Raw genomic sequence first — 24,346 nt, forward strand, 5'->3', positions numbered from 1 at the left:
TAAATGTTTATTGAAAATATTTCCAAACAATAGAAAAACATATTGAACACTGTTCCTGTTGTGTTTTAAGCACCTTTAAAAACCCATCATACTCCTTTGTAATCAGTGCTGATAAAATCCATAAACAAGAGGAGTTTGAATTTTATATTATTTTTATTATACACTATTTTTTTCTTGTTTAGTATTTTTATTATACAGCATTTTTATTATATAGTATTTTTATTATACAGTTTTTTTCTTGTATAGTATTTTTATTATACAGCTTTTTTCTTATATAGTATTTTTATTATACAGCTTTTTTATGATATAGTATTTTTATTACACAGCATTTTTATTATATAGTATTTTTATTATACAGGTTTTTTCTTATATAGTATTTTTATTATACAGCATCTTTATGATATAGTATTTTTATTATACAGCTTTTTTCTTATATAGTATTTTTATTATACAGCTTTTTTATGATATAGTATTTTTATTATACAGCTTTTTTCTTATATAGTATTTTTATTATACAAGAGGCTCCAGGTCCTTAGAGAAGGTGCTTTCTACTGAGCTATTACCTGAACCTTGGGTGCCCTAGCATGGAAACAGGGGCACCAATGGGTATGGTCTCCCTTTGGCCCCCAGATGTGATGGGCATCTTCACAGGCAAAAAGGAAAATGGGGAAGGAGGAAGACAAGACCATGTGGTTTTGAAGATCCCAGGGTGTTATGGAAGACATCTGCGGTGCCTGTACTAGAGTTAAACTCCAGGCAAACAGCTTACCATACAAATAGAATACATCAGGGGTAGCCAAGCTTTGGCCATCCAGCTGCGTTGAATCTACAATTCCCATCATGCATGTGCCTTTGGGAGTTATGCCTGTGGCTGTCAGAGTCTTGCAATGCCTAATCGGATTTGTAGTATCGCCACAGCTGGAGGGCTGAAGTTTTGCTACCCCTGCAATACATACTGTATATTGGAGCTGTTTTATCTGCCAAAGGATTTGTATTTCCGCCAATCCAATCCTAAGATATGCACAGCTCTGCCACACAGAACAGTCCTGTCTGGCAGAACAGAGGACCTGCCTTTTCTTTGCCTCAGTTACGTAACACTTACAGGTCTTGTCCCTCCCCAGCCTTAGCTTAAACAGTGATAGGAGGAACATGCAGACTGATGAGTTAATTTCCCTGCCAGTTTGCTGTCTTCCCCCAATCAGCATGCTCCTTACTCTGCAACACAGCTGATTGGCTCCTTGTGCTGCCTCTCCCAGTCTGAGATCTGCTGTACAGGGATTTAAAAGTGATTGATTTCAAGTCAGATTCAGATTCTTACACTCGCATTTTCAGGAGGTTAGCAGCGGCAGCTCTCATATTCTCTCAGGAAAGTTGTTTTCCCTTGTTAAAAATAAATGAAAGTGGAAACAAGACAATTGTTGTTTGTGATTGTCTGTGCACTAAGCACTGTATGCTCATGTATGTCACGGCTGCTGTGTTCAGGCTTGTGACAGGTTCTCTTTAAAGGATTGACATCTGTCCTGCTCCTCATATGCTATTCACAGGTCTTTGTGCCCACACAACCTTTCCTGACTCTCTGTGTCATTGTGTCAGGGCTGACAGGAAACGCATGCCGCGAGTGATGGCAAGCCGGGGATGGATACGCTTCTGAAAATATTCACTTTGTAGACCCTGTGGACCATCAGCATAGAACTCTGCGTACAGTATTGGCCTGTATCTGCGTATTTGATGTTTTCCCTGTACAGTCAAAGAATGATTTACCTCATCGTTGTTTTTTCCAGAGAAATCCAGAACAGAAAATAGCAGAAGTATTGCATTAGCTGCAGTTGCTGGTTTGTCGTACTTGGCTTTGGGGCTGATGGTAGTAAAAGTGAAGGGTTTATATCAGACGCCGAGGCACAATCTGGGAATAAAGGAAAGTGTCCTGTAAAAATGGTGCTGGAGGCTCGTAGATCAGACACATGTGCTTTGCATTAAACAGTTAGGGGTATCATCCCTGGAATCACACACACATCTATACACTGCCAGGAACTGTGAGTAAAAGGGCCATGGCTGCTCCTTTGGTACCCATACCCATCTTAAAGTATATGAATACTGCTCCGTGGTTTTCACCACGATACACATGGAGAGTGAAGCTGGGGTTATTTGGGTTATTTGCTTCAACACTTTGAAGAAGAATTCACCTTACTATGTGGAGATTTTCTCTCACTTCCTGTCCTGAGTGAAGCAACAGGAAGTAAGATAAAATATCTACCTAGAAACAATGATGTGCAGGGACTTGGCGTGAACCCAGTTCGTCAGTTTGCCCAAGCCCATGTAAAACTGTGACTGACAACCCCCCTTCCCTGCCCAATCAGCGTCAGGGGTATTCCCTGCTTCCATTGTGACCTGTAGCTGTGGGATGGGCCACAATTCTGATTCTGTGGCTTCTTGAATATTTTTCAGACATTCCATGGAATAAAGAAGTCCATCATAGATATTCTTGGTAACCAGTTTTTAGTTTTATTTCCATCCTTCAGTTATAACATTATGACCACCCACTTAATATTGAGTAGGTCCCGCTTTTGCTGCCAAAACTGCCCTGAGCCCTCGAGGCATGGACTCCTCTAGAGCTTTGAAATGTGCTGTGGTATCTGGTACCAAGCCGCCAGTAGCAGATCCTTTAGGGTCCTGTAAGTTGTGAGGTGATCGGCCTCCATGAATCAGACTTGTTTTCCCAGCTAATCCCACAGATGATGATTGGACTGAGATCTGGAGAATTTGGAGGCCAAAAGTCAACACTTCAAACTTGTTGTAGTGTTCCTCAAACCATTCTTTTTTGCAGTGTGGCAGGGTGCATGATGCTGGTAAAAGAGGCCTCTGCCATCAGGAGATACCATTTCCATGAAGGGGTGCCAGCAACAATGTTTAGATAGGTGGTACGTGTCAAAGTAACATCCACATGAATGGCAGGACCCAAGGTTTCCCAGCAGAATATTGCCCAAAGCATCACGCTGGCTTGCCAACCTCTAAGTGGTCATAATGTTGTGGCTGATCAGTGTATGGTTATTGGAATGTGTTGCTAAGGGAGCTCTAAAGGGCCCCATGTGGCCCCTCTGCCATCTCAGTGCTGTTGGGTTGCAATGTGCCCATTTCTAATGTCCAGTATTGGATTTGGAGAGTCGGCTGGATTTGGCCATATACCTCCCCAGGCCTCTGTCATGTGATATTTCCCTCCATTGCAGACTCATGAGGCTGTGTAATGGAGCCGAGGAAGGGAAGTGACTCAGCACTGATGTCTTCTCATTCTGTGTTATTTTCCCCTTTCCGGAATCTCTGGAGATTCTCCACTCACATCACACAATTTCCACTCAGGAAAATCGGGGAGACGAGCAGAATGTGTGACAACACTGATAAGGAGCGAGAACTGCAAAACAGGATCATCAGCTTTTCAAACGCTTTTGTGTTGCTGCCAGCGAAAAGCGTCAATTTACCCCAAGTGTCATGTGATCGGATCACCTGGAGACGGGTGACAGCTGGGTGTTGGTTGGCCTCTGAATTGTTAATGATGTTCTGTCTCCGGAGCTGATCGCCGGATGTTTGTACAGTAATACCTTGGTTCACGAGCATAATTCGTTCCGGAAGCATGCTTGTAATCCAAAGCGCTTGTATATCAAAGCGAATTTCCCCATAGGAAATAATGGAAACTCAGATGATTTGTTCCACAACCCAAAAATATTCATATAAAATGATTACAATACTGTACTGTAATATAATACTGTACAAAATATAAAGAAAAATAAACAGATTACCGGTACCTTCATGGCTGGTGTGAGGGGGACAAGAGAGAGGAGAATTATTGTGTAGGGCGACTTTCACTATCACTCAAGGAATCACTGCTATCTCTCGGCTCAATGGAATCCTTTTCATTTCGTGAAACCTTCACAAGGAATCTATCCAATGTGACATTGCATTGTCGTTAAACAGACTCATCGCTCGCACTGCTACAGCCTTATTCGGGTGGTGCTTTTCTACAGAATTTTGCTCTTATTGCAAGACATTGCTTGTATATCAAGGCAACATTTTTCAGAAATGTTTGCTTGTCTTGCAAAACGCTCTCAAACCAAGTTACTTGTAAACCAAGGTATTACTGTACCTCAGAGCTCTCCGTGCGCTCTAGATCTTATTGCTGGTGAAACATCATTTCATCATGAGACTGGTTGTTTGATCCGATTGTTTTCATTGGATGTGTGAAATGATCATTCCTGACAACACAAGAACAGCTGTGTCATGTACAGAGTACTATCATATCGTATTATTCAATACACTATATTGCCAAAAGTATTGGGACACCCCTCCAAATCATTGGATTCAGGTGTTCCAATCCCCTCCATGGCCGCAGGTGTATGAAATCAAGCCCCTCGGCCTGCAGACGCTTCTACAGACATGTGTGAAAGAATGGGTCACTCACAGGAGCTCAGTGACTACGAGCGTGGTACTGTGATAGGTTGTCACCTGTGCAATAAGTCCATCCGTGACATTTCCTGGCTACTAAATATTCCACGGTCACCTGTTAGTGATATTATAACAAAGTGGAAGCAACTGGGAACAACAGCAACTCAGCCAGGAAGTGGTAGGCCACGTGAAATGACAGAGCGGGGTCAGCGCATGCATTCACTGTTTGGGTATTCTGACAGCGCCACACCCGCTGCTGTCAGAAGAGAATAGCCTGGTGGGGGGATTCTCTCATCCGTGGATTAAGCGGGCTGAACCAGAACAAATTAGCTTATGCTGGTCTTACACTGTTCGAATTTCAGCTGATTTCCACAACTCGGACAAAATTCTAACATTGGGTGGCCTGAATGCTCATCAAAAGTCAACAACTCAATCAACTTTAGTCGAAGAAACCTCACCGAACATTGTGGGCTGAACATTGACTGCAGCCCATCAGCTGCAGTCACTGTTCGGGTATGAAGAATACAATGGCCAGACGGAGGAGGTTCTTCCATCTGTGCTGTTTAGTGTGGCTAGAGAAATATGTTCAATTTCAGTCCCTCCACTGGCTTCCATCCCTTGCCTCCCTCTGCCAATCCCTCCACTGGCTTCCATCCCTTGCCTCCCTCTGCCAATCCCTCCACTGGCTTCCATCCCTTGCCTCCCTCTGCCAATCCCTCCACTGACTTCCATCCCTTGCCTCCCTCTGCCAATCCCTACACTGGCTTCCAGTTGCTGCAAGAATAACATTCTAAATATTAACAAAGACTTGCAAAGCCATCTACAACTCTGCCCCCGGCTATATCTCCAACCTCACCCTAACCGTCCCCTCCGCCCCTCCCAAGACCTCCTGCTTTCCAGCTCCCTTGTCACCGTCCTAATCACAATGCAGTGTATAGGTAATGAGGATGCCAAGGGACATACCATTGCTGGTGTATAGAGAGACCATGTGACTTATATCAGTACATGGAACAAAAGGTAAGAGAATGAGTGTTGAGTAACCAATGCTGGGGGTGCCATCCCGAGTGTTGATAGCCATGTGTCCCTCTTCTGCAGGCAGCCCCTCATTTTTCCGTAGGTAACATTGTGTTGACCTGATCTTGGCATTACTTACATGTAGGTGGATGGGGAGACAACCGTTTCAAAGCTATGTGTTGTCTCGCTACAAACCAAAGCCGTATGATCGGTGTAAATAACTCTGGTGAGATGCTTTCTCCATCATGGGCGCTCAATATGCAATTCAGGGGATCCAGGGATATTGTAGTATGATGAGTGTTGTTCATCGTAGTTAGAACCTGCTACCGGTATGTGAAAAGCTTGTGACTTTACCACAGCGTATGTATTAACGTGGCGGGTTCCCCATGACATTCATCTGGAGAGTGCCTTTGGTGCCCCTGGAACAGCTCTTGAGGAGTGCGATACACTCGGTGTAATATAAACAATTGTGTTATTCTCTGTGTTGGGTAATTTTCCCCAGTGATTGGCCCCAACCCCACTTTGGCCCCAACCCTTTGTGCAGGCTGAGATTACCGGCTTCTTCCATCATGGTTATTAATAGAACTTTGATGGGGATGAATTTATTAGCCCCATGTTGTGCTGTTATTAGCATGCCGCAATTGGAGATTTTGTCATGAAATTGTTGTCTGTGTAGTCAGAATTCAGCTTGTAGCATTTGAAAGGTTTTAAGGGTATTATCCACACATATCGGGGAAATATATTGAATTGCCTTTAAGAGCCCAGACTCAAAGTCTGACTCCAGATTGGAGTATAGTGAATATAATCCTCATAGTGCATGAGGTATTCCTCACCTGACCTATCATAGACTCAATGTCAGACAAGGCACTGCCATTTATCGTTTTGTTGTATACCGGGCTCCTGTATCAATCCATGGGAAACATTACTGCAGCTTCTTATGATATGTGTCGGTTGATGTGAGTACTCGTATGAGATATGCAAGAGTCATGTCATGGTAAGAATGGAGAGGATGACAGGCACACATTGACGTCACTGCTTTGTGTATTTTATGGTTTACATTTCCTAGAATACACAGAGGCTTTCCATCTGTCCATTGTCTATGAACAGCAGCTTCACATCGTCTACTGAACAAAGTGCTAGCTCTTGTGGAGAGGAAGAACAGGTACTCTGTGTAAGTGAGCCCTGCCTTAAATCCCACTTGGTGGGCAGCTGAACTCTGTGCCAGTGTTTTCCAACCTTTATTAACTCACGGCACTATTTGAAAGTGTGCAAAATCTCAAGGCACCCCAGTCTAAAGTGTAATGGATTTTGAGGTTCCCACCCCATGCAAAAACACCAAGAAAATGCGGTCCCCCCTTCACCTTGAAGTCCCCCCTTCAAATCAGGAGCTCCCCATCACATCAGGAGCTCCCCATCACATCAGAGTGCCCCTTCAAATCAGGAGCTCCCCATCACATCAGAGTGCCCCTTTACATCAGGAGCTCGCTACTTTTAAATCTGAGCCCCGCCCCGCCCCTCCCCCCCTCATAATTACATCAGAGTCCTCCCATCACATCAGGAGCCCTCTTCACAACAAAAGCTCCCCCTTCACATCAGGAGGATTTTGAGGCACCTCTGACGAAGCCAGAATGTGCCCCGGGGTGCTGCAGCACCCTGATCAAGAAAGGGTGCTCTAGGCAGATATAAATATTATGTATGCGGAATTCACTAAGCAATGGGTGTTACTTACCATAAGGATAGTTATTTTCAGCCGTGTGACTTTTATTTGCAGCTGAAAATCGCTGTCACTATGACATCATGATGGTTCTAGCTGTGCGAATGAAGCCCAGTACCCAGTATTATTATCTAACACTTGCAGGTCGTCTTTCAGCAAGTGTTTCCTGAGAACAGCTGACAAGACGTTTTCTCCTCCCTGCTCGGAGATCTCTAATTATAGATCAATTCATATGAACTTTTTTATATTAAGCCGTAAAATATAGCAGCTGAGACACTGTTGGTGGTTGTTGGCAGCACTGACAGTTTTCGGTCTGCATTATTGTGGAAAATTGGAGCAAATGTTTAACCTAACATGATGCAGAATACAGGGCTGATGTGTGATATGAGTGATGACCTCCAGCAGCCAATCAGATTTCAGCTTTCTGTAGTTGGCTTGTTGAAAGGTAACGTTTCGTTGCACAGGGTTGTTGTACTTTTATATTTAGCTTTTTGCCTTATTAAGGTGACATGTGTTTATCTCATTCACATGAAACCATTGAGATCATTACCATGGCACTCTTTGCTGGCTTCTGAATTACCAGGGCGCAGTGATAAATGAGACTCGCCCCCCTGTATGTGTCACTTGGCATGGCCAGCTGCTGCGAGAGATCTATTGTCAGATCCATCATTGGTATATGTTTTGTGTTGGTGTGAACTCTTCCATATAAAGAACAGGTGCCAACATCTGCGTATAAGAGATGGATTACTTGGCTTACGCTACATAGGATCCAATGGTGCAAACATTGGCAGTGGCTCTGAGAAGCTTTCCTACAGCAGCTGGCACCATGTGTCAGAATAGAAGACATTGTAAAGCTGTGACAAAGCCCGAGGAATAATACCGCCAGACAGATGACCGGAGAGCTTTGTCATTGTACCAGGAAGGAACAGAACCAGCTCATTCAGGGTGGCAGTGCTAAGAGCTCGAATGATGTGCAGGCTGTAAGCCAGTAACCAATCAGAAATCATCTTTTATGTGACTAAAGCTACATTTGGGTAAGCGCCCCCATAGGCATCTGACTAACTTCACAGTTAAAGTGGAAAATCAGTGCAAAGTAGAGTTTGTTTTTGTCAGAGGAGACGCGCAAAAAATGGCAGCTGCTCACCTCTAGCCGTTGTCATTGTTTGAGTACAATGTATGACGCATGTGCCATGCATTGTACACCCATCTCCCTCCTGGCATCTGTATTGTTCTGGGGATGTCGGGGGACGATGTTACTCCTCTGTTATCAGAGGCAGCCCAAGGAACAAAGAGAATGTTGGGGGACCTGGACATAGCATTGGAGAATACGGTGGCAGTGGGGTGGAGCAGTAGCTGACAGCCAAGATCGGTCAGCACTGGCGGAGGGCACACTCATTAAGGAAGTGTCCCGTAATGTGCAAGTGTGTGTGCCTACCTGCAAATTCTGGCAAGCGTTCACCTTTCACTTTCAGCGTTACTGTTCCCCATTAGACACCTTATCTACCTCGGAGCAGACACCCCAAGATGTCTGGTATTGGCCTGTTAGCCTGTTGTGCCCATTCTGACCTAAATATAACTTTATGTCTAATCCCCGCTAACCGCCATTCCACTGCCCAGTGAGACTGTCTCAGTGGCTAGGAAGAGCGCTGTCTTTGGTTGCTGTTGGGGCATGGCCCTGAAGTTGGGCAAGGTTGGGGTGCAGTATCAAATGAAGATCCTCTTATCTGAGGGCCCAAAAACCAAATGTGCAACAGTAATTAAAAAAATACCCCAAATATCAGAAAAGACAAAATACTTACATTGGACCCCAGCTTCCAGTAGGTGTTGGGGACGTTACTGGGCCTCATCCTAGTACTCCCAGCCCTGTGAGAATGTACAGTGCCGCAGGACTTCCTCTCCTTTTTTCCCCTTTTTCCCCTTTATTCTCTTTAGTATTTTTATTAGGAGGTTGGGGGCTCCCAGATTAACAGACCTTCTATTTTCATTCTCAGAGCACGAGCTGTGTGTGGACCTGTTGGCACTCCGCCAGTCAACAAAAGTCAGATTTTGAATCAAGCCAGTCTGCAAATTCTCACCCGTACAGAGACTGTAGTCAATCATCTGCTGTCCCTGTTCTGAATGAGAAATTGGACAGTGTATGGCCAGCATAAGGACCTTTTAGTTTTGAAGTTCTTAGAATGGAGTACGGGTTGGAATGAAGCACGATGGGGCAGATTTATAAAAACTATGCTGAATCTGAGCAGTCGGTGTGGCAGACATCAGAGGCATGATTGACTAGTAGATCATTCATCCCTCTGCGGCTGGCTGCCCTCCATTCTGAATAATGGCCTCCACTCAGGCCTGGTGTGCTCCCTTTTGAGCAATGGACTGTGTGATAGATTGATGGCTGGACAGGAAGGGCAGCTCCCACCGTTTTGTGGGTGCATCATGCAGGGCCGGGGTTCCATGGAAACGCCATTGTTGGGAAGAATGTTGGCCCATCCCCAGCAGACGATTGCTAATTGCACCATGACAATGCACTGACATTTCTGTGTAATAGGAAGAAGGAGGTTCTCCAACGAGAGGGCAATGTGAGGATCGGGAAGATTTCATACAATGAGCTATGATGAGATGTAAATTGCTCATAATGTAATCAGCTCTGCAGTCTCACACTCACCACGAATGCAGATTTCAAAGGCTGGATGAATGTCTGTAATGGAGAATACGAGACTTTAATGGCCGGAATGTAATCATCTACCTGATACACATTTTCTACATTCCTGGCCTTTGAAATAGTTTCATTTATTCGTGTGTTTTCTAAGCTCGGTACATATGCAAGTCGCCATCCCAGCCCATGTCTTGTTTTAGTACAGATGGTACTGGTACGGTGCTGGTCCTTGAGGTGTACATGGCCTGTAGCTATAGCTGTGCCTCCCACTGAACATTTCTTTCCTACCATGCTTACCCAGCTATGACTGCCGTGCTCCCCTCCAAGAGTGCCAGCCTGTTATTAGGGCCCAGCTCTCTCCAAAAGTGCCTGGAGTGCGGAGTGCGCTTCCTTCCGTATGTTGTTTTATCAGCTCCCATTGTGACAGCAGTCGGGGGAAATGCTCTGGTCCAACGTTTCTCAACATTTTGCAGTTATGGCAAACTTTAAAAATATCGCAAATGTAAAAAATGTGTGGTTTCCCACACCCTCCCATAATCCATACCAGACCCTTATCCCAGATGGGGTCCTGAATAGATTTTAAGGGGGAACCCCCATGCAAAAATACTCAAAAGAAATGGGGTCCCCAGTTTTATATCAGAGACACCCCTTCAAATCAGAAGCCTTCTTTTAGATGAGAAATTACTTTCACAGGCATGACGCTGTGCACAAATTTCAGTGCAAGGAAGCCAGAGGGCACCCTGGTCGAGAAACAGTGCTCAGGAGGGAGCATGCTGATACAAAGCACAGACAGGAGGAAGAGCCTACAACTCAGATTTGAAAAGTTGGCTTTGACTGGAAGTGCAGGAATGAGGGGGAGCATTACAATTTTCAGCTGCTGATCGAAAATAATATACGAGTGTAGTAAAAAGGTAAAAGGCTGTATTCTACCCACCTCCCTCAGCATCGTAGTTCATGGAGCTCACCTTTTAAAGTACTTTAAGCAGGCTTTGGAAGAGTTCCTTCTTTAGTACTTTTACAGTGTTTGGGAACATTGATGGATCTATACTAAAGATTTCTCAATATTTCATTTAATACAATGTAGAAAATAACATTCACGTTATTCTTCATGAGTTGAAGAATACAAAATCAATTCTCCACATAATACAGAGGATTCCAGAACAGCCATCAGACAGGGAGGGCAAACATCACAGTGCACAATTTGGGGAACATTGGGAAATATTAGCTGATGTCTGTTCTTCACTGAATTTTGGTTGTGTGTTTGGTGAAAAGGATCTTCATAGGATGTGATTGTTCCTCCATAAAGGATCATATATGAGTACATCGTAGACGAGGAACAGAAGCATTTTCAGCAATAATTAAAAATATGGATCATTTTATTTTCCTAATAGTAATATTATACTGACCAGCTTTGTCTTTCTGTCTTCCAGGCTGTCCTTCTATTCGGGTCATTCCTCCTTCTCCATGTACTGCATGCTCTTCCTAGCAGTAAGTATATTTTGGAAACATCTCTATTTTGAAGCACTTTCCATGACAAGTTTGTTCCATGTTAAACCTATGATAGCACTTGTTCCCCATGATAATGATATCTACCCCTACTGCTTATATTCTGTCCTCCTTTCTATTGTACCCCATGATAATGATATCTACCCATACTGCTTATATTCTGTCCCCCTTTCTATTGTACCCCCATGATAATATCATCTACTGCTTATGTCTCAAGTCACATAAACTTGGTCAATTAGGGAAACATGTATGCATAGCTTGTAACTGCTCAGCTGACATCCTTTTCTTTCAAGTATGTTTTATTGGGTTTATAAAAGATGTGATAGACTTGTAACATATACAGTGAAGAGATGTCCATACAAAGGGAGAGTTCAGTAGATAAATGGACAATAAAATGACAAAGATACAGGTAAAATAGAACAGGTTAATGAATGTCAGCGGCCAGTATATTGAGAGAACAGCACTCGCTATAATTTATTGTGCGCATGTCATTCGTGGTGGGATTCAAGGTAATGTGGTCACTGTAAAAGAAAAAAAGTATCACCGCCCCAATTCTCATTCAGAGTTCCAGTCCATGAGAGCCACCACGGTGCAGGTAAGAGCTCGCTCACACTCCAACTCCAAGCAGGAAAATTACCGCACAAACACAGGTACCGCCATTCCGTGTCTTTATGTGTAGATCTTCATTCGGGTATCACACAAGAGCCCCCCCAACCCCCCACATACCGCTCTAACATGTTTCACCACACAGGCTTAATCATAGGGAGGGGGGAAGAGGGAAGAGAAAAGTAAAGATAGAGGAAACAGACAAAGGGAGCAGAAGAAAGGGCATAGCGAGGTGGAGGGTATGTGGGGCCAGTGCAACCGGTATCATAATCCATGTGTTTGTTTTGTTTAGAGTGAAAAGGGTATATATGTTGATTGTAGTCTAGCCAGGGCGACCATGTCTGACCATCCTCCTTCCATGGGTGGTCGTAGTGGTTTGCCTATTCACTTTACATCAATCAATGAAGCAGGTTTGAGTGCTCTGCATCACCACCCTGAGGATGATCTTTATCAATGGGTGGTTTCAATGGTCAAGTGATTCCCATGAATAGTACATAACTCTTGTAAGCTTCTGGGTCTCTTCCCATTCTGTATGGTCACACCTCATGGTTAGCAAGTGCGCAGTAATGGATTACCATGGCACTGTAGTGTTAATATTATGGACTTTGTGTTTAATCGATAGAGAACAGTGCTGGTAAATGCAGCTTTACTGGCATGTGGGAGATGTAACCATATACTGCATGTCCCAGGAACATGTCACTTACAATAAATTCACAGCTAATTCCCATCCTGGTGGGGCTGAAACCTCATCATCTCCGTCACATTGCCGCACACTGAGCCGAGGATTTTCCTGCCAGAAATCTGCTCACTGATGCTTTTAAAAGCTTGAGAAAAAATACCAAGAAAATGATCTGGTATTAAAGTGGTTTCATGATGTGGATAACAGGATTTCACTTCTGAAGCTTCGAGTGGTATTATTGTACTGTTTACTATACACTCCATTTTATAATAAACAGAACCTCGAACACCGGCCAAAACTTACAATGGGATTGTATATTTCACTTTTACCAAGAACCATGTAATGCAGAAGCCGACCTGATTGGATAGAATTGGATTCTTTAGATGGCTCCTCACTCTGCAGGTGGTTGTGCTATATATTTACCAGGCGGTCTGTGACGTCAGTACTTGGAGGAATTCTAGTGCAAGTGAAATCACATCTCAGCTATGCGGCATACCTGTTCCATCAGTGGATCAGAACGACAGGCACTGTGTGGGGTGGATGGGGGAACGGTTAAAATGTTACATTAGAGCTCCTTATTGTAGGACTTCACAGCCATTGACTGAACCCGACATGTTCTCTGGAAACGCTTTCCTTGTGCTGGATTTGGGAAGTGATTCTGAGATGTCCCAACTGCTCGGAGGAGCCGATAGGCCCATGTCCAGTAAGGGGAACGTCATGTCTTCAGAAAGATTTTCATTTTTTTTTATTGTATATTGGCGCCAGTGACCAGATTCATGTAAACCTTATCACCAAGTTAAACTCTGGCCTAACATTAGAACAAAATGCTACAGCACCTAATTCTGGCTAATTGTGTATCTGCACTTACTGTTGTCTGTTAGTCTCCAACCAAAAAAAAAAAAAAATCCATTAAGCCTCCCAGCAAAATCCACTGAATGCAGCCAACACACACAATGCACGGTGCAGCAATGCACATGTTACTGCAGTGCAATTTTGGGCATTCATGTGAAAATAAATATGATAGGTCCTCTTTAAAATGCAGTGTAACACTGATATACATGTCACACCTTCATAGAATTGTCTTGTTTTTGTCTCTTACAGCTTTATCTTCAGTCCCGCATGAGAGGAGATTGGGCCAGGCTTCTCCGTCCCACCCTCCAGTTTGGGCTCATTGCTTTAGCCATCTATGTTGGTCTTTCCAGAGTCTCTGACTACAAGCACCACTGGAGTGACGTCCTCGTTGGCCTCATCCAGGGAGCCATTGCGGCTGTTCTTATTGTAAGTGTGTCCACCATTGCTGAGCTACAAAACTGCCGCTAATAAGTTTCTAAGCAAGTCCTACACACAGGGTCCTGACTTTGTAGTAAAACCACAAACTGCTCCAATGGTAATAGATTGTAAGCGGCAAGCGTAAGGCGACAGAACCACCTAAGATCCAGATTTTTTTTTTTTCTACTATGCTGTGAATAGCATGTGTTGTCACGCGCTTAACTGAAAACAAATGAATATACACAGCCCCCTTCCTCCTTATATCAGAAAGTATGCGTGTTGTTTTCTATTTGCAGAAGCATTCAATGATTGCAGAATTTGTGCAGGGCTTTCCAATGATCCGGGAATGCCATATAATGGGAACATCCTGTATAAAGCATTCGTAAAATGAACATTTTTCACAAATGATCATTTATAAACTTGCAAATTTCAGGGGACCAAGAAATAGACCAAAAACCTCCCCTTTAGAAACCTGCACTGAGGGAAATATGGGCTTCCTATTCTAATACAGGTATACTTCCAAAGCAGCAGCTCACTTGAGGCCAGAGGCAGACTGGCAAGCCACCTTTTGTTCATCTCCAATATATGCCACTACAAGTTTCTTTTATCAAGTGAATCCCCTAATCATATTAGGAAAAGTTGTGATCAAAAGGATTCTTCCAATGACCAGGCAAGCTAGTCTGGGAACAATTATTACACCTAGGCTGTAACTGCTCCCAAAGGCCCAGGTTTCACTTTACGGATAACAATCCTCAAATCTCTGGCTGCACTACCAGAGGCATCCACACTTCCCAGCCCCATAACGGTAATTAGGCAGCCATATTATTTTATTACATGTGGATCTAGTTAAGTAATGCTGCAGAGTTTGCAGTTTTTTTTGTTCCCCTGGGTGGCCATGAACAGCTCTGATTTTTTTGGTCCATTGTGAGGATTGGACCACTTTGCCCAGGTGGATGCATGCGCAGAGGGCTGGGATAGCTATTTTGGTATCAGAAGCTCTTTGTGATCAGTTATTCTAACATACTGCCAGTACACACAACAACCTGCATATGAGGTATAAATCATGAAATATGTAAAAGGAACTTCTGGAATACCTTACCTGATAAGGAAAAACTACTTCCTATTTTTACAGTACATGTCGGGTTCTTTTAATATCCTATCTTGTATCACACAGGTTGTGTTCGTGTCAGATTTTTTCAAAGACAAGAAGGACAGCTTAAGTCCCAAAGAGGAGGATTCACACACCACGCTGCATGAGACGTCAACCAATGGGAACCACTATGGAAGCAGCCACCAGCCATGAAGCCACTTCTGCTGCCTGCATTCTGCTTTCACCCCAAACCATTGACTGTCTCCATTACATAGCCTTCAGGACTAAACAACACAGGAAGTTTTAATTTCATGCTGAGCGATTGAATCCACTGGTTGGCAGGCACTTTACCCCAGTCTGAGTGCTGTATATAAGACTACTGCCAGCAAGAGCTTCCATGGCTTCCTAGCATGAGACTAAATCTGCTTGTGTAGGGAAGTCCTTTGCCTTCATTGCTGGAGACGCTGACCCTGCATGGCACTCTAGCACGTAATATGCATCTGTTGCCTATACACTGTGGTAGAAGCCATTCTGTGAGCTAAACAGACATTGGTAAGAATGCAGCCTGGCCAGTCAGAGCCCTCCAATAGCGGAAGAACACGCTGCAGGATTTCAAATGTCAGCTCGGCATACATGGTTCCTTACACTGTGCATAGGAGACTCATGCTATGGACTGCTGCTGCTATACCTGTCAGATGCCCACTTTGTATATAGTTATAAAGATCACCTTTTTATGTATATGTTATAGCTTTAAAATAAAATTGTTTAATGCTTTTTATCAATTATACAGACACACAATACAAAAATGTGATATTCAAATTGTACATTTTTTTTATTAAAATAGTGTGGTAATGGTATGTACAAACATTTATGTCATATGGCTCTGCACAAACATTGCTTGGATCTGCAAACCTGTAACACCAAAACATTAAAAAGGTTTATAACAAAAGTACGTCTTCCACTGGTGCATTTGTCCCAACGGCACATATTCCGCATAGCAGTGGCACCCAGAAGACTCCAAATATGTTAAAAGTTTTGTTGGATCAATTTTGATTCCAAATCCATCTTCACTACAAATACAAGCTGGCAGCAAATACAATATCCCTCTTGATTTTCGTAATACCTGTGAGAGAAAAGCATTTTCATATATATTAGTTCTTGGTCTATATATAGACACACACACACAGTATGTAGAGCATTCATTTTCCAATACCAAATGAATACCCTTGAGTAGGGATGCACCGATACAAGCATCGCTATCGGCCGCGATACCGAGTATTTGCATGAGTACTCGTGCAAATACTCCAAAACATAAAACGAGTACCTGTGCCGCGTCCGCCATCTTCAGGGACCCGGATCCGCCGCACACAGGACCTCCATCGCGTCTTCAATCAAGCAAGATGGCCGCGACCTCCTCTGTCATCTGCTTCATTCTGACCTCTCCCGCTGATTGGCCGATTGGATGATTGATCGGTAATTGGTATCGGTGAGTACTTGGAAAAAAGTATCGGTACTCGTACTCGGCCTTAAAAAAGTGGTATCGGTGCATCCCTACCCTTGAGTTTGAGAGAGGTCAGAGAAGGGCTACAAAATGAAAGGGATTGAAGACCTGAGTTACGAGGACCGCCTTCAACAACTAAACTTATTCACCTTAGAGCAGAGGCGATTATGCGGGGACCTTACTGCAGTCTTCAATGGGGATCACAATATTCGGATCCCAAAACTGTATGGAGAACCCGGGGACACAACAGGAGGTTGGAAGAAAGGGGGTTCAATCTCAGAATTCGAAGGGAGTTTTTGTTTTTACTGTGAGAGTAGTAAAATTGTGGTGGTCTCCGCTGAGAGCATTGATACATTCAAGAAACGTCTTGATGAGTTTCTTATTTCACTTATTTACAGGGATACGGGAAGTGTTCGAGCCAGATAATACACCAATAACTAGGGCTGCAACTAACTATTTCTTTCATAATCGATTAAAACACAGCAGGCAGTGGCTTGGAGCAAAAGCCAGGCTGTTATTGGTTATTTTAAATTGCAATAGCCAATAGCAAGCTGGCTATTGCACCCGCCCAGAATCAGCAGAGGAGGGAACTGAAGTAGAAAGTTCTCCTTCAGGTCCTCCTCTGCCGATTAACCGCAGGCAGTGGGCGGGTGTAATTTAAAATAGCCAATAGCATGCTGGCTATTGTTTCCAGCCGCTGATGGGAGACTTGATGCCGGTGTTCCATCAATCCCTAGGACTAGAGTTCAGGGAATTGATAGAACACCGGCAGAAGAGGGGGGGGGCGGGGCGGGCAGCGGAGGAGGAATGGGGGGGGCAGGGGAGGACTGCAGAGTCACCGCAGTATCTTCTCCCAGCTGGTGCTGGCTGCACACATGCATGCACGCACGCACGCTGAACCATATGGACCCTTGTCTTTATTCAACCTCACTTACTATGTTACTATTGTAATGTCACGGATGCATGCTATCTACACACTTGTGTACATCTATAGGCTAAATATCAGAAGGAAGAGGCTGCAATTCTTCAGCCATTACCCTGCCTACTGGACTAGTGATTACCACCATACTGGTGATCCACCCAAGTTCTCTCCACATGTGTTTAAACCTTTCCATTTTTAGGATATACCGTAATTTAGACCAAGTCTAATGTCATCGCTGGGTCCCTATGCTTCTCTATGCAATTGTAGAATGATAATGGTGGTGGGAGGAGCCAACAGGGTACAGTGATGTCTTCATGAAGCTGTGTAAAGCACCCGTAAGAGCCCGCATACCTGATACAAGCAGTAGGCTAGCACTTGGGATGAGTTATGCAGACATGGAAATGTCCTAACGGGTGGATTTCAGTCTGGAAGAGTGGCCAATCCTAGGCAGCCAGCATTTGCATGCAGACCTATCTAGACACGTGACGTGGAGCCTCCATGATAGAAAGAACTGAAATCCAAGTGTAATTCTTAAAGTGAGTCTCTTTAAATACCTCTGACGATCATCCATCAAAGAACAGAAAAGTTATTCCCACTGGCCACCTAATATTCACATTCAGCTTGGTGTCTGGTGACTCCATGTGAAGATATTATGGTAACAGATGAATTGAGACAACAACCCACGATTCCTCCGGACATACAAAAGGTGTCTTATTAATGAGGCTCCTTCATTATATAGATCAGACCTTGTACAGGAAATGGTGCCAAAGTAGCAGATGCCGGAGACACTGTACTAGAAATGTCAGAAAGCTTTAAAGGAAAACAATATTTCTGTAAAAAGGTGTCAAAGCGATTGGCCGGCATCCTGCGTGCCATGAAGAAAAGGTGGAGCTGCGAGTGCTAATTATACTCTGGAAATGACACTTTAAAGGACGATGTGAGGTCTGAACTACACCCAGCAATTACAATTTCTTTTTACAGACCGAGTTTTATTTGGTTTTGCCTTTGGTGCCAGGAATAGAAAAGGCCATTTTCTCTGTATGTACTTATTTTAGTATCTATAAGTTCAACTACAAAAGAAAACATTCATCTGACAAGTATAAGATCAGAAACAGAAATGGAGAAGTACCTGGAGTAGAATATTACAATACACAGACCACCTCTAAATAGAAATGAATGGGAATAAGGGGCCATCTGGTACAAACTGCAGTGGTGGCTCTCATAGGCTGCACAGCGCGGACCTGGCAGGAGCATGGACATGCAGGTAGAAGTCTCCAAGGGGGAGGACGCAAGGTAAAGGATCACTCTATGAAGGTCCAGTTATCCTACACGGCATGGTCAAACAATTGTTGCAGTGAAGTGCAAAAAACACAGGATGGGGGGGGTGGATTTTATTTTGATATTAAAGTAGAGCTATGTGTTGTCTACTTCCTTCTACAGCACAGCCGGATTAAATGTGGGAAACTTTTTTTTGTTGAATTAATCTGTGACTAGAGTTGTCACCTGGATAAGATTTCACCACTGTGGGCAGTAAAATCGAGACTTGCTGCCAATGTGATCTAGGAACGTTCAGATACCAGTGCCGATACTTGGCATTTTCATGAGAACTACCAGGGTTGCAGCTGGGACCTAGCTCTGGTGCTCCACCACTGTCCCGAAATCATTAGTCTGTATTGTTTTAGAAAAACTGTCACATGACACTAAACAAAAATGTATCAGTACTCGTGTCTGTAAGTACTTGGGCAAGTATCAGTACTTGAGAAAAAAAAAATGGCATCGGTATAATATATATATTTATACATTAAAACAAGGATGCACACATCCCAGGAGCTCTATGTGCTCCTTACAAACGAAAGCTGCCTCCTAACTTAAATTTTTTTCTAGTGTAGTCTTGGAGCTGGAAAAGTATCGGTACATGTGCCGAGTGCAGTACTTGGTATCTGAACATCCTAATTGTGATCTATAAGACAAGCACAAAGCTGCATTTTTCCCAGAAAGATGTCAACCTTAACAGTGATTAGTACAACTGCTGACAGCGCAGGTAAATCCAGTGATGCTGTGGGACTAGAAGACATCAAGGCTCACTTACATCATACACCAGGACTCATGCTGAGAAAGTGGAAATGTGGCCCAAAGCAATGAATCAGAGTTCAGATTTTTGTGATTAGGTTGCCACAGCAGATTTTATGACCCAAGTCCTATTAAGACACAAAACTGTACTGAAAAAAGGGAAATCGAGGAATCTCCAGCTGTTTCCTTTGTAGTCAGAGAGCGGCCACTGTCCGAATACCCGATCATCACCTGTCGGCTCATTGGCCGGCTGGCTCTGTTCGGCTGACAATTTTCCGACATGTTCCTTCGATCAGCTGATTGAGGAATGCCGGCCAAAAAGGTGCCAAAAGCGGAACCCACATAATGAATTCATCAAGGACCGGCTGAAATTGGAAGCGTGTGAACCTTGCTTAGCCTACAGCCACATCACCACTCCCAATACAGATGACAAGATAAAACCAGCAAAGCATGATGAGAGTTTCCGTTCTTAGAAGCGGCAGGTTGTCCATGGATATGGTAAAAGCCAAATGGCCCCACAGACTGCAGTGATGAATACCGATGAATGCCGTGTCCTACAGAGAGCACAGCATGCCTGTGAATGATCGCTCAGTGGGCTCCGTCACTGTTACTCTAGCCCATGTGTGAAGGTCTGGCCTGTGATATGGATCTCGCAGTGTTTGGGCAGAAGCTATGCTTTGTTCTTCCAGTTTGATGAGACCCTAATCTCGGGCCTGCTGCTAAGACAAATAATGGAAAGCATTCAGCGGATGAACGTAAATAGGAAGTGCTGAATCAAACACAATCTCTGCTGTGACACTCTTCCTATTGTAATCTATCCAAACTTTCTAGAGGACGTTTTATCTCACAATAATAACAATGCAAGTCCCACATTTCAGGTGTCTGTCGTGAGTGATTGGATTGTGAATGTTGCAGAGCTGTATATACACATTTTCCCGTATCTGTAAAGATCTACGTTACATATGATGCTGTTAGAGTACACAGAACCAGTCACATGATTATGTAGCTTGTAGTTCATGACGGTGGAAACTTATTAGGGAATAAAATGCTAACAGGACAGCTTTTTAGTGCAGATGAGACATATTATGGGCTTAATTCACAAAGCCAACACAGCATGAGAAGTATAACTCATTTAATAAAAGTGAATTATTTTAAGCCCAATGAGATTTGATTACAGTCACATGGCTAAAGCCTAGTGGTTAGCACTTCTGCCTTGCAGCCATGGGGGTCCGCAATTCAAAATCCCAGTCAGGTCTCTTTCTGCAAGAAGTTTGCATGTTCTCCCTGTGCTTGCGTGGGTTTCCTCCACACTCCAAAGACATGCTGGAAGGTTAATTGTCTCCTGTCTAAAATCGGCCCTGTATGTATGCATGTGAGAGAGGGACCTTAGAGTGTAAGCTCCATGCGGGCAGGGACTGAAGGAGCTCATTGATAGCACCATGCAGGAGGGGAGGCAAGTACCGTTTTCCTTAGTCCTGCTTTAAACATAAAGGTAGATCTGTTATGTTGGAGCATAGGTTGTTAAGTTGGATAATTATTGGTCTTGTTTTTCCCCAACTTCTAAAAAGTTTTTGTGGGACCCTGACAGGGTAATGATTGAAAACACCTTTAATAATACAGTAGTAGTATTGTATGCTACTGTTGCAGCGTTCACCATAAAGTGAATTTGTGGGCTCATTAAATGTGTTAAAAAACCGCCCCAAAAACCACATACAGGTTTCTCCCGGGGTGTACATGTCAGTCCCAAGTGAAAGCCAAATATCAGAGCTCACTGATATGCAAACTCCAGTGGTTGAGGTCTCTGACCAACCACATCCTGTGTCTTACTATTAGCATGTTGGAAGGAGGCAGTAAGAGACAAGCACTGTGTAGGACTGGGTTGGTAAGGGACTTGCATGGTGGGAGGAAGCAGTAAGGGACAAGCACTGTGTAGTACTGGGTTGGTAAGGGACTTGCATGTTGGGAGGAAGCAATAAGAGGCAAGCACTGTGTAGTACTGGGTTGGTACGGCCTTGCATGGTGGGAGGAAGCAGTAAGGGACAAGCACTGTGTAGGACTGGGTTGGTAGAGACTTGCATGGTGGGAGGAAGCAATAAGAGGCAAGCACTGTGTAGTACTGGGTTGGTAAGGGACTTGCATGGTGGGAGGAGGCAGTAAGGGACAAGCACTGTGTAGGACTGGGTTGGTAGGGACTTGCATGGTGGGAGGAGGCAGTAAGAGACAAGCACTGTGTAGTACTGGGTTGGTAGGGACATGCATGGTGGGAGGAGGCAGTAAGAAACAAGCACTGTACTGTGTAGGACTGGGTTGGTAGGGACTTGCATGGTGGGAGGAGTCAGTAAGGGACAAGCACTGTGTAGGACTGGGTTGGTAAGGGACTTGCATGTTGGGAGGAGGCAGTAAGGGACAAGCACTGTGTAGTACTGGGTTGGTAGGGAAATGCATGGTGGGAGGAAGCAGTAAGGGACAAGCACTGTGTAGTACTGGGTTGGGAGGAGGAAGTAAGAGACAAGCACTGTGTAGGACTGGGTTGGTAAGGGACTTGCATGTTGGGAGGAGGCAGTAAGGGACAAGCACTGTGTAGTACTGGGTTGGTAGGGACATGCATGGTAGGAGGAAGCAGTAAGAGACAAGCATTGTGTAGTACTGGGTTGGGAGGAGGCAGTAAGGGACAAGCACTGTGTAGTACTGGGTTGGTAGGGACATGCATGGTAGGAGGAAGCAGTAAGAGACAAGCATTGTGTAGTACTGGGTTGGGAGGAGGCAGTAAGGGACAAGCACTGTGTAGTACTGGGTTGGTAAGGGACATGCATGTTGGGAGGAGGCAGTAAGAGACAAGCACTGTGTAGCCGGGTCAGCACTCTGGGTATTTAGCCATTCGTCCAGGGTGCCACAGACTAATACACTACAGAACTGCTATAGTGACACGCTGACAACGTGGAGGAACACAGAACAGAGCAGGCCTTGAGTATCACACTTCGAAGATAAATCCATGGAAATAATACATTCAGACTCCTTCAGGAAGAGAAATGTGTATTGGTTTTTGTATAGTAGCCAGTAAAGCACTACAACCCCCATCAGTAGATCATAGATACAATGCCCTGGCTCCTGCAGACGCTTCCTAACACAGATGGCAATGGAACATGTAGTTGCATTAAGTACAAGTCGCTCTGCCACAGTGGCTGATGGGACCCGAAGTTCCTTAAATTACGGATCCTGTGAAAGGATCTGCGAATCGATGACACTGCGTTGTGGGTGGAGCCATACACAGCGGCACCAAATTCAAACATGTAAACACTGCAAGGAGAAGAACCCATGATTCAGGTAAGTGGGGGGGGACCATGTTTCATGTTACATCCTAAATACGAGCATAACATGAAACATGTCAGGAAGGTAAACTTCACCTTCAAATGGAATCTCTCTAGAAAAGCTCGCTGACTGTCACTGTGTATCATCCGTCAGTCAGCACATGGACGAGCCCATCGTACTGCCCGGCACCATCACCCACCTTCTGCAAACTTGTTCTCCAGTTCTGTGTTTCCGATGGCTTTGGCTGCCTGACACATCTGCCGCAACAATTCTTCAAGACGCCTCATGCAACGGATAATACTACCTGAAAGAGTTAAATGTGACCTTTTATTTCTGCTGTGCCAATGAAATGACTCGAAAGTCAGCAAAACATATCAAGTCGGAAGATTTCTTTTCACAGGACACACACACACACACACACACACACGTTAATCACAATGTTGTTCTTTCATGTTTCATACAATATCGCTGTACAGAGGAACTGGAAATACGAGCGCACGTAAAGTGGATACATAACGCCGCATAACTGAATGCCGGCATCCAATCAGATTGTTCAGGTATTTTGAGAGCCAGCGGGGCCGACTAGCAAGATACTGAAGCTTGGCCCAGCGGGAGATTTCTCCAGCCACACAGTTTAGCGTAGATGGAGGAATCTGTTGCACTTTTCCCATCTGATCATAGAAAATCTGCAGATAATCTCTAGGTGTATGGCCAACATTAAACAGGATCGTCAAATGAGTGAAGAATTTAGGAGCCAGCAGGCAATTTCGGGCCCAATACACAAAGAACTGAACACAGGGTGTACCTGCCACCCACACAGCACTGCCTGTAAATGGCTGATCAAAGTTTGGAAAATATTATACAGTTTGCGTCTGGCAGACGTCTAAATCATGGAGAGAATGCCACATAACAGTCCTGGAAATGTACAGAAACATTAGACTGATTTCTAGAGCATTGTCCCGTTTTCTAGAGTAGATTAGGAGCAATTGACATTTCCCATAGACTGAGCTGTTTACTTTTACTGTAGAAGTAATCGGTGCAGAAAGACGGCCAGTCCATAGCACCAGACATGCCAGAGAAAAACACTGCCGCTGCCTACTGACAATGGAAGATCAATGACCTCCTCTGGCAGAGGGAGGATCCTTCTATGTACCGGAATAAACACATTACAGGAAAATCAATCATGGAACGCCATCTCCTGATCATGGGAATAGCGGATACATTATGTATGATTCAGGGAGATATCGTAAAACTGCTGAAATCTCTAATCCAATGGTCACTCCTCCATCATTCCCCAGTAACTGCAGAGTAGTGACTAATACCAGGTCATGGCACCCTGAAACATGTCCCCGCAGACACCCCCTCACTACATGCACACAGACCACATAGCTTACACATAGGAGGTTACTGGACACTTTTTTTGCTGGGTTTTAACTTGCTCAGTTTTCAGATGCTGGGAAAAAAGGAGCCTAACACGTCACTTTGTATTTGTTTCACACGGCAATTTCAAGCACCTCGATTGTGAAAAATAAAAGATCAAGACAATGCAACATGAACCGATTTGGATGTTTTAGTGGTTTAGATG

General features: G+C 44.2%; 2 protein-coding genes across 3 annotated transcripts in view; one reads left to right on the forward strand and one right to left on the reverse strand.

Moving 5' to 3' along the window:
- Nucleotides 1–15,925, forward strand: part of PLPP1 (phospholipid phosphatase 1) — a 93,891-nt gene extending 77,966 nt beyond the window's left edge. The window contains exons 4-6 of one of the 2 annotated variants that reach the window (XM_018568182.1): nucleotides 11,240–11,297; nucleotides 13,702–13,878; nucleotides 15,044–15,925. In XM_018568182.1, the coding sequence (XP_018423684.1) occupies nucleotides 11,240–11,297; nucleotides 13,702–13,878; nucleotides 15,044–15,172 (364 nt within the window). In that variant the 3' untranslated portion in view covers nucleotides 15,173–15,925. The remainder of the gene's footprint in view (nucleotides 1–11,239; nucleotides 11,298–13,701; nucleotides 13,879–15,043) is intronic. The other variant, XM_018568183.1, reaches the window with a different exon arrangement.
- A 54-nt stretch (nucleotides 15,926–15,979) lies between these two features.
- The window catches only part of SKIV2L2 (Ski2 like RNA helicase 2), an 88,055-nt gene continuing 79,688 nt past the window's right edge, over nucleotides 15,980–24,346 (reverse strand). Inside the window, exons 26-27 of the mRNA XM_018568191.1 lie at nucleotides 22,961–23,065; nucleotides 15,980–16,082 (exon numbers count right to left, since the gene is read on the reverse strand). Coding sequence (XP_018423693.1) covers nucleotides 16,030–16,082; nucleotides 22,961–23,065 — 158 coding nt within the window. The 3' untranslated portion in view covers nucleotides 15,980–16,029. The remainder of the gene's footprint in view (nucleotides 16,083–22,960; nucleotides 23,066–24,346) is intronic.

Source organism: Nanorana parkeri, unplaced genomic scaffold (assembly GCF_000935625.1).
Source record: "Nanorana parkeri isolate BGI_ZX_2015 unplaced genomic scaffold, ASM93562v1 scaffold1152, whole genome shotgun sequence".
Taxonomy (NCBI): Eukaryota; Metazoa; Chordata; class Amphibia; order Anura; family Dicroglossidae; genus Nanorana; species Nanorana parkeri.